General features: G+C 36.1%; 1 protein-coding gene across 4 annotated transcripts in view; it reads left to right on the forward strand.

Moving 5' to 3' along the window:
- CNST (consortin, connexin sorting protein) overlaps positions 1-10,680 on the forward strand; it is a 128,505-nt gene extending 117,825 nt beyond the window's left edge. For all 4 annotated transcript variants that reach the window (XM_068541711.1, XM_068541714.1, XM_068541713.1 and 1 more), the window contains 2 exons: positions 5,014-5,149; positions 8,081-10,680. In XM_068541711.1, coding sequence (XP_068397812.1) covers positions 5,014-5,149; positions 8,081-8,286 — 342 coding nt within the window. In that variant the 3' untranslated portion in view covers positions 8,287-10,680. The remainder of the gene's footprint in view (positions 1-5,013; positions 5,150-8,080) is intronic.
- Positions 10,681-11,022: the final 342 nt, after the last annotated feature.

Here is an 11,022-nt window from a genome sequence, read left to right on the forward strand (position 1 = left end):
GCAGGACCACATCCAGTGGTGTGTTTTGGGGTGCCTGTGACCTTATTATGATTTTAGGTAGCCTCTCTGCTAATGGGTGGGGTTGTGTTCCTGTCTTGCTAGTTGTTTGGCATAGGCTGTCCATCACTGTAGCTTGCTGTCGTTGAGTGCATCTGGGTCTTAGCGTTGAGATGGAGATCTCTGGGAGAGCTTTCACTGTTTTATATTACATGGAGCCAGGAGGTCTCTGGTGGACGAATATCGTGAACTCGGCTCTCCCACCTCAGAGGCTCAGGCCTGACACCTGGCCGTAGCACCAAGACCCTGTCAGCCACACGGTATCTAAAAAACGTCTGGGAGAAACCGCAGCAAGGCCAGCTTCTTAGCAGTTGCAGCGGTAACAGGAAGCTTATTCTTCCCTATGGATGGGGCAACAAGTCGTCCTGCAGTTGCGAGGTTGCCTCCTTGGTCCTAAGGAAACTAACTTCTTGTCACCCTCACTATGGAGTAGGCGCCGACATTGTGGTAGAACCACGCATGCGCCCTTTTTTCCTTTTTAAATTAATCTTTGAAAAATTCAATATCAATGTACTTCATCATCATTTGTTTTTTACTCTCCATATTGTGGTGTTCTAAGATGAGGCATTGTAGGGTCAGAGATCACCGTCGTGTTATTTCCAGAAGATGGCTTTCCTCCATTTAGCCACCTCCTCTTGCTCCTGCTGTGACTTGTTATATTAATTTGCTGTAGTAGTAGCCATGACATTAATCTACTTTCGGATTATTGAATGACACAAAGGATCTTTCATCTCACCTTCTCCTCCCCAGTGTCTCTAGACTGACAGTTTTAGCCATTAGTTTAAGTATCTCTTAATTCAGGTGATGTGTATGATAAGGATTTGTTGCTATAAAGTGTTTTGGAAAGACAAAAGAAACTTATTAGGTTTATTTGAAAGTTCTGTTCATCTAATTTTAATTGTAATATGTATTATAGCAAATGACACTAAGCAAAATTTTAATAATCATAGAAAATAAGATCTTTTCACATTAGGGAAATGGCAAGAGGTTTAATCTTGAGTTAGTATTCAACTCTGCCCGTAACTGGTGCTACAAATGTAAGCAAGTTATTTAAGCTCTCTCAGCTTGGCCTCTTCATCTGTAAAATAGGACTGGTAATGCCTGTATAACAGAGTTGTAAAGATTAAGTATGAAATATTATGTAAATGTCTTTACATAAAGTGCAGATTCACTAAATCATAGTTCTTATTATGGAACCCAAATCTAAAGAACCAGGCAGAGAACCATGACTTGTTCCTTCAGTGAAGAATAGTACCTGAAAATTTGACATTGAATGACCAGAATTTCATTCTCTACAGTGAAATTGCTGGCATTTAAGCTGTTTATAATATACTAATATGATTTATGAATGTTATTTCTCAAGTTATCTGGAAACCAAGCAAAATTTACCAACCTTGACTTTCTGGGTTGAGTAAAGCCTTGATCAGTAAAAGAATATTATTTGGTATCTATTTTCTCCTTTAATTTGAGGAGGCAGATCTAACAGCAAGGCCTCTCTGAATGTTTTCCTTGTCATATTATGATTTTCTGTGCCAGCAGAGTTGCAGAATAATTTTGTTTTTTACAAATAGTTCATTATTAAAATGCTATTTAAGATGATCATTGGTATTTGAGGGGGAAGTGCAGAAGAGCTATTTATTTACAAATATACAGGGCTAGGTCGGATGGATGTTTCATTATTTGTTTTAATTCTGCACTTATTCATAGAGTACCACCAGTAACAATTACACTAATTACAGCTTAGACATTCTTTTTGTTCTCAGTGTAAAGCTTGGTATACTTTGTTTTGGTAGGAAAGGAATTTGGTAATTTAAGTGGGAACCTAAATTTAGTTTTGTTTTTTTTTTAACTTTTTTTTTTTTTTTTTGGCCGCACCATGCGGCTTGTGGGATCTTAGTTCCCTGAACAGGAATTGAACCCAGGCCCTCAGCAATGAGAGCGTGGAGTCCTAACCACTAGGCTGCCAGGGAATTCCCTAAATTTAGTTTTTAAAGCTTTATTTTTTGAGATTTAAAGTTTCTTAACCTTTTAATATTGACATTATGTTAAAAAATTAAAAGGCATAGAAATGTTTTTTAAGAGTAGTTTGGAGAAGACACATTTCTATGTGCCCTAACTCAACTTCCCAACCTACTTAGAAACACTTGGCAGTCTTTTGAATGAGACCCTAGACTAAGACCATGACTTTGTTTTAACTTACTTGCCCTTCTACCATAAAATTAAGGTAAACTCTACCAAAGTCATTTCTTTTTGTTTGACTGTCTTGGTATGATAAGTAGGAATTTCTGTACTAGGGGTAGGTTCTAAGACCTTTGCCCAAAACTCTTGTCAGAACAGAAAGGACCACACCCACCTGTCTTCTAAGAGTTTCCCCCTTGGCTTTCATCTCCTATGCCTAAACTTGGTCCCAGCATCCCTATAAACTATAGGAAAAGAGAGCAGTTAAAAAAGAAAGATCCCTGGAGAAAATCCCTGAATAAGACTGAAAGGAAATAATGGAAAATAACACATTCCTTCACTTCAGACACTGGAGCAGCCCTGCTGAAACAAAAGATTCTTGGTGGGAGAGAAAAAGGAAAAGCATGTAAAGGCTGTGGATAGATTTTTTGCCAGGAGTTAAGGGTTGAGTGGGGAGGGTGTCAAGATAAAATGTTGGCTCATCCCACACAACTTTAATGTCTCATACTCTTACTTCTTCCCTTTTTCAAAAATTTGCCATAGTTCATTGCCATCCACAGTAAATAAGATGGGGCCACTTGGGAAGTCTTGTATCCCTTAACTATTTGACTTCTGGAGCCCAACACACCGTATTAAGGCAAGCAGGAGCTAAGGTAGGGGCCTAACAGCTGCTGCGCTAGGACTAGCTTCTAGGTCTTGGAAGCACATTCTGTGTCTTTCCAGATGATTTTGAGAGTTTCTCTTGGTCTTTCAACATCCATTTATTCATATTTGCAGTGTCTTTTGATTTATTATTGGGTCTGTCTCTTGAATTTACAGATTCAAAACTCAGATCACAAAGACATACAGTTAACAGTAATGCAACTCTGGAGCTTGTCTTTGTAACTATTCTTAATAGGATTGTTTTTTCTACGTAGTTAAAGCAACTTGAAAACGCCTATGGTAGGTGAATTCACTCTTGGTAAATGTACTATTTTATGGAGTGAAATAGATAGTGAATGAATCTATGAAAACTCCCTTTTTTTTTTACATTTACTAAAAATTTAAAAAGTCAATGATATATCTTTAATAGTAATATACTCATTAAAATTAATTTCCATTTTCCATGTCTTGCTCTTTAGAAACTTATTAGGATTTCTTTCCCTTCCTCAAGTACCCAGTTTCAGCAAGGTACCTGTAAAATCATTTTTCTTTGTTGTATGAAGATGGTCTTTAATATTGTTGCTTTCTGATGAAAGATTTGAAAAACTATTCCTTTGCATAATTTGTACTTATCATTTTAATGTCACTAAAGTATTTTAGCTTTCTCAGAAGAAATACATCATCTGAAATACATATTTTCTATAAAAAGAATAAATTGCTAACTTATTTTTTTTTTTTGAGATAATGGTTTCTATAGACCCATGTTCAGGGAAGCCCAGTAGAAGACTATATTGAGTTATTTGGCCCCAACAGCATTGAGTTATAAAAAGAACTAATAGAATCTGTAATGTTTATGTATAGCTTATTATCAGAGATGGCTGGCTGGAACTAGAAGTCATAATAAGTATTTTATACCATTGATCAGATAAATGACATTACAGGAAGTCCTCAGCTTACAGTGATCGGATACCAGCAAGCCACTGACATCAACAGTGTTAGGGCCACAATGCCCATCTATGTCATCACCTACAGCTTGTTCAAGCAGGCAACTCACAAGTCAACTTTTGTGAATCAACCTACTGCCTAGGGGGGCCTATGGTAAGGCCTCCAGCTTCCCAGTTGGCTCTACCAACTGATTCTGTTCTCTTTCTCCCTGTGCCTCAGAGTCTTTTAACTCCTAAATGGCAAGGGTTTCTGTTTTGTCTTTGTTCCTAAATAAAGGGTGGGGTGGAGGCAGAAGAGAGGTGTCCCAAGTGAAAACCAGAAAGACAGCATAGAAAGGGGTAGAGGGGGGACTAAAGAAATAATAGACAGCAGTCTTTTTCTATTTCTTTTCTTTTTCTAAGGACCAAATATTGAATATTTTAGACTTTATGGTCTGTACTCAATTCTGCCGTTGTAGCAGCCATACACAATATGTGGATGAGTAACCTTGGCTGTGCTCCAATTAAATTCTATTTGCAAAACTAGGCAGCAGGCCTTTGGCCTAGTGGCCATAGTTTGCCACCCTCTGCATACTACAGGGTAATATGTCCCTAGTAAACTGGGTCTGAGAGATAGTCTAGAAGAGAAGTCCTTAAGATATTTAGAGCACTAGAACATTATTCAGTAAATGTGTAGTTTCTCAGAGGAACTGGGGACAACACTCATTTTGATGTTAAAAGTTGGTATCGAATATATCTTAAGTCTCACATGTTCATTTCTTAAAAATTGCTGATGAATGAAAAAAGCAGCCTCTGTTATAAAGCAAAACCCAGGACTAATGATTAAGCAAAGAGAGGCCGTAAGGAATCATTTTATAGATGACTTAACAGGGAAGCGGAGCTATAAATGAGGATAAAGTAGGCCTGATGTCCAGTTCATGCTGTGTCACACTGCCTGGCCCTGGAATCAGTTCAGAGCTTTAGAAGAGCAATCAGAGTTTTAGATATGTGTATTTGGCAATATCTGAAGACAAGAGAAAGTATTATTCTGTTAGATTTTGATGACTGTGATTTTTTTCTATAGGAATTGGTTAAACCTCTAATAGGACTTCAGATACCCCTTGAACTGAATTAGCCTTCTTACCATTACATGTAAAACATCACTGATATGTCCCACCATAATATAACAAACAGTGCTTATAATCTCTGACAGGTTGTTCATGCTGAAGGATTGGTCTCTATATTAAAGAAGAGGAATAATACTGTAGGAGATCATCCTGCCCAGATGCAACAGAAACCGTCTAAGCGAAGAGTGAGATTCCAAGAAATAGATGACAGCTTAGATCAAGGTAAAGTGCTCGGACTATGTCTAGCACAGATTTGATCAGTGTTTGCTGAAAGAATGAATTAATGTACAATAAGGTGTTTGGTAACAGGATTTGTAAAGAATATGTGGACTTAGTTGCTTTATCTTCCGTAAAGAAACACGGAGGATCAAACTATCATCAGTTCTTAAATAATTCCTAAGCAATTTGTTTTGCTCAAATAAGTGAGCAAGTTGCAAAATTCATCTCATTGCCTTCCTGTCCCACAGATAGTCCTCAATTTTCAGAGCTTATTTCAGTTTCTTTGTTTCGTGTTTTTTTTCTGGTTTTTGTTTTTTAGTGAGCCTGCTATTTTTGTCTTTTTTTCAGTGGCAGTTCATACTCCTTCTTGACTGATGTGGAAAATATTTATGGATTACAAATATTTTCTCTTCGCTGATTTCTTCTTGACTCTATAGAAAGAGGTGTCTCTCAAGAGTACAGTTTAACACTGTTGCTATTGTTTGATTTTTTTTTTTTTTTCCCTCCTGGGCTTATATTTAAGGTGGTGGTTAAATTTATCTAAGGCCTAGGTAAATCAGAGTGAGTAGAAATATAGCCAAGAACCTGTCAGTATGCTTTTCATGTTTATAAAACAACTGCATTGTTAAAATAACAGTGTCAAAGTGTAGATACGCTTTCTAAATATGGCATAAAGTGATAGCAGTAGAGGTTTCTAAATTTTTGCAATTGTAAAGCTGGTAGGAACCTTGGAAATAATCTGTCCCACCCCTCATTTTACCTGTGCACCTTGCTTGTAGCTGTCACAGTCCTCTGCAGATCAAGTGCTCAATTCTTTGTTTGTACCAATTGGTATTGAATCATTGCATACATAGTAGGGGGAACCCAGGATTTAGAACTGACAGTCCCCACTTCCCTTAGTAGCCATCTCGTCTTACACTAAGTTATGTAACTTGTGCTCAGTAGCCGCCTGTGCCTCTTGGCTTCCATGTTGGACAGCACAGCTCTAAATACTATCAATGCATGTAGATAAAACGAAATAGATGTTTTAAAATAAATTGTATCTAAATGTTTGTATATAAATATATGAGAATGAAGAAATACCCAGAAAAATACATAAACTAGATTGTTAACAAAGATAAGAAGGTGGATGGGAATCATGCCAAAAAGAGAGAAGATGGTAAAACTACTGAACTGACCAAAAACCAAAAAAACCCCAAGAAACACAACATGAATGATATGATCCTTTTTATTTGTGTGTATAAAAATTATACTAAGTATAAATTATTAAATCTATTAATGTCTATTAACTATTAAAATCTATTAAACTGTAAATGTGTAAATCACAGGACAATACAATTACATAATCCTGTTTCTATAAAAATCCTGAAACCACATGTGTTTGATCTGGAAGGATACACACCATATTTAACAGTGTTTGCCTCTTGGTTGAGAGGGGAATATGATTGGGTAGGAGTAACAGGGAGAGTCCCTTAGACTCTTAGATACTTTCATGTTTAAATTTTTATGGGGAGAATATATTCACATATTACTGTAAAATCTTCCAAATAAATTCTATTTGGTTTATATTGGGTTCTGTAAAATTTGTTTTTTTAATCATAAAAGTAATATACACTAATCATGAAAAAACTTAGACAGTAATGAAGTAAAAAGTTTAAGGCTCTCAACCCTCCCTCCCTTGGGGGTTTCCCCCAGGTATTGATTGAAGTTCTTACCATCCTTTCAAAATGCATTCTGTATATATGCATGTATATGTGTGTACATACACATGTGCCCTTTTTTTTTTTTTAACATGAATGGTTCATTATATACCGTTATGTCACGTCTTTTTAATTTAACCATCAATCTTGGGCATCTTTCTTTGAACAACATATTAAATTTACTTCATTCTGTTAAACAGTTGCATAGTATTCCATGATATGAATCTCCCATAATTATTTAACTCTTCCATTGTAACTAGAATAACTAAGTTATTCTCAACTTTATGTTATAACAAACTTTGCTGCAGTGAACATGCTTGTAAATATGATACTGTGTTTTGTGCAGATCTGTAGGCTTAATTCCTGAAAGTGGATTTGCTAGGCTAGGTGATCAGGACCCTATGGACCAGTTGGCCTCAGGCAGCCCTTCCTTGTTTATACCTGTTGTCCCAGCACTGCATTCACTTAACACGCTTTCACTCTCAAAAGTGCCCCAGGCAGGATGATAAATTAATTTAAAATGTTAATAGATACTGCCAGATGACCTTCCAAGAAGGTCTTGGTACACCCTCCTCATGCTGATCATAAAAGTCTTAGTCTTTTCCAAATGTTTTTTATTTTTCTTTAATTATGAGTGATCATTAAGACTTTCAACCAGAGAATAGTTATTTTCTTCAATATAGAAAGACTTATGTGGACATTTTTATTAAAAAACAAGCCTGCCAAAGTTGTTTAAGAAATGAAATTACTGTACTAGCTAGAACTTCATTATTCCACTGAAAGATAAAATTGAGTATTACTAAGATGCAAGATCCCACTCAGACATTTTTGTTTGTTTGTTTAATATCAAATTGACTTTGCTTTAAGGTGGTCCCATGATGTGAACTCCAAAGATACCATAATAGTGAGGTTATATATAATTTGTACTCTAAAATAATGCTATGAGCACATCAGAGAAGTATTGCCATTTTTTTCTTCTTTTTTTATGGAAATGGTTATATTCATTGTATAAGTGAGCTAATTTTAGCTGTAGCATTCACAAGCTCCACAAGTATATATCTTTATGGTAACTGATAGGTCCTTGTATAGTCATTGGTGTCCTAGCTTCCTGTCAGTGACTATCCATAGAGGGCTAATATGAGAAACATCTAGTTATCTTAATCAGTGAGCAGACAGCAGATACTAGGGATTAATTTTGTGTCAGTTTAACCTTACTCTGTTTTCCTGTTTGCAGATGAAGTTGGAGGTGGTTCCTGTATTCTACTGGTCTTGCTGTGCATAGCAACGGTTTTCCTCAGTGTGGGAGGAACTGCATTATACTGCACTTTTGGTGACACGGAGTCACCTGTTTGTACAGACTTTGCAGACAACGTGGACTTCTATTACACTAAGTTACTGCAGGGAATGGCAGGACTTAAACACTGGATCTACCTCTCCTAGCAGCATTCAAGAGGGACAGGCATGCTGGCCGTGAGAATCAAAGAGTGAAACTTTTTAAATAGCTTTTATTTCAAGAGTTCTGTAACATGCGCCTCCCTTCCCCAGTGAGGAACCACAAACATCAGAAACAGCAACTTTAACTGGCAATACAGAGGAACTCAGAATAATCCACATAATGATACAGATATTGATCTGAGCACTGTGGATGGAAGGAATAGTCTTTGGAGAGCATGTCCACCTTCTCCTCGCTGCTTCCTAGTCTAATGAGCTACAGAATTAAACAGGGCAGTGTTGGAGCCAAACCATTTTGGGCTACCTTGTCAGGCTAATGGCTAAGGACACTTGTGGTTTATAACCGTTTGTCCAAAGACATTGCTTCCAGCCATCACGCAATAAGTTTGTGTGTAATGAAAAAGAGTAACCTTACAGTTTCAATGTCTTTTTTTAGTTCACCTTGGGAGCTATGTAATTTAGGCTTTGTGCACTCTCCAGATTTCCATTTGTGAAATGATTATGTTTGTGTGTGTGTGTATGTGTATTTCAGACAGTTATCATAAGCAAAAACCCAAGTAGAATAACATGTTTCAACATGACTATAGATGTGCAGCCACAAAACTTTCAAGAAAGCTTAACTGTGGAACAAATGAACTGTACAAATCTTGGCCCTGAATTAAGAAACTGTGACAGATCTGTGACAGTTAACTTGATTAACTAGCCAGAAATTAATCACCGGCCTAGAGGTAGAATTAAAGAGCTCCCTCTGAGTGTTAGGCAACCAGTTTCATCGTGGATTCAGTGCTTCCTGATATAATAAATGCCGGATTCATCTCAAGTCAGTAAATACTTATTGAGCACCTATTATGTTCTGAGAATCTAAGAACCCTTCTATAAAGATAAATAAGGTATTAGTTCCTGCTCTAGATGTTTTAATTCTGGCCTTATGTAAAATAAACTAATACTTTGGCAAATGAAATTAAATCATCATATATAATTCAGTATTAACAGATCATACATTCAGATGCTTGAATGTACATTCATATCATGGGCTTGATTTCGACCTAATGTGAGGTCATTAGGCGAAAATTCAATCATATCTTAAATAGGCAAATGTCTGATTTTTATTTAAATCTGTCAATTTCCTTTTCTAGGTTACAGTGATCTAACAATTAGGAAGCCTTGCTTTGGCTTTTTATATCATTGGCAGCATTCTAAAAGAAACAAAACACATGAACCATAGTTTTTTGGCAATGATTATTATTTCATGTTTTTCTGTTAGGATCATTTGAAAGAAAAAGAGAGAGTTTCCTTTCTAGTTGTTACTGGCTGGTACAGTACCTCCCTTCGTGTTTCTGCTTATTTATTGAGACTTATGATTTTTAAAGGGCTTTTTATAGAGTTGAAATTGTGTCATTTAGCATGCATCTGGTTATCCCAATGCTAGATATTTAATTACTGTATACTTAATGTTTTGATTTTCTATAATTTCAGCTCAATGTGGTTTTAGGCTTGTTTATTTTTAAATTGATGTTTTATTTTTACTTATAATACTGTTTGACTTGTCTGTATCATGTCAGCATAAACTATAATATTTTCAAGGATTATAGATCAAAGATATTTATTTAGAAGTGTACAAGATACTGAAATCTAGATTCCTTATACTTAAGGCTGATTTTATTAGAAGATTATTTTAATGTTCTATTATAAATTTTAAGAATTTGTATTCAAATTGTATGTAAATATGTAAAATGTTGATGGTACTATATTATGTGGTTCTGTAAAAGACATTCACAAAGTCTACTGTGAGGGGCATCCCCATCAGAGACAAACCTCTTCTGTTTTACCCTCATGATTTCTAGTTACAGAAATTTGGTGATGCTGATTTCTGCCGGTTTTATGTCAAGATAAGTCAAAGTTTCCCTCCTGTTCACCTTCTTAGGTCACTATTGAAGTCCTAAAAAATCTATATGTCATATTTTCCTATTGGCCACCAGGGCCATTACTTCTGAAACTGAAGATTTCCTGGGAACCTTCACACTGAGGTGAGAGAACTGAGATAATACTTTGGTACTCTGTGGAGTCCAGCTGAGTGTCAGAAAAACCACGTGGGTCCTCACTACTTCCCAGGGAGGGTGAGGTGAGCTCAGGAGCATATTGATGTCTTGATTTAAAATAAGCATGAAATCTCAACTAGAAAAATTAGGGCAACTTTTAAAAATGTAATTGTCATTTATTGCATGAATTGGAGTAATTCTATCTGGTGATGAGAGAAACTGTTATCTCTTGCATAAAAAAATCATCCAGTTTTACTATAATGTAATTTTTTCTGTCATTTGAAAGCACTGACAACTATTTGTAACTAATCTTCCTTAAGAACTGTATTTGAGGGTAACAGATCAAGCTTGTAATTTAAAATCTATACCAAAAAAATGTCTCAGAGAGTTTATTTGAACCCCTTGGGTACTGAGAAAAAACGCTTTAAAGTGAAAGTAAAATAATTTCAGGAGTTGGTCTGGCGCCACGAGTAGATTACTTTGGGTAGTCTAATAGGTCCCTACGTAAACGCTCCTGTGCTTCTAAAACACCTCCCCATCTGCCTGAAACAGCAACCGAAATTCACTCTAAAAATTCATTCCTTTAGATTTAAAAATCAAATCCCTCTGGGAGGTTTACTATATTGAGCTGTGAATTTGTGTATTATGCTAAGAGGATTTAAAATTTGAAGGTAGGCCTTATTTT

Source organism: Eschrichtius robustus, chromosome 3 (genome assembly GCF_028021215.1).
Source record: "Eschrichtius robustus isolate mEscRob2 chromosome 3, mEscRob2.pri, whole genome shotgun sequence".
NCBI lineage: Eukaryota > Metazoa > Chordata > Mammalia > Artiodactyla > Eschrichtiidae > Eschrichtius > Eschrichtius robustus.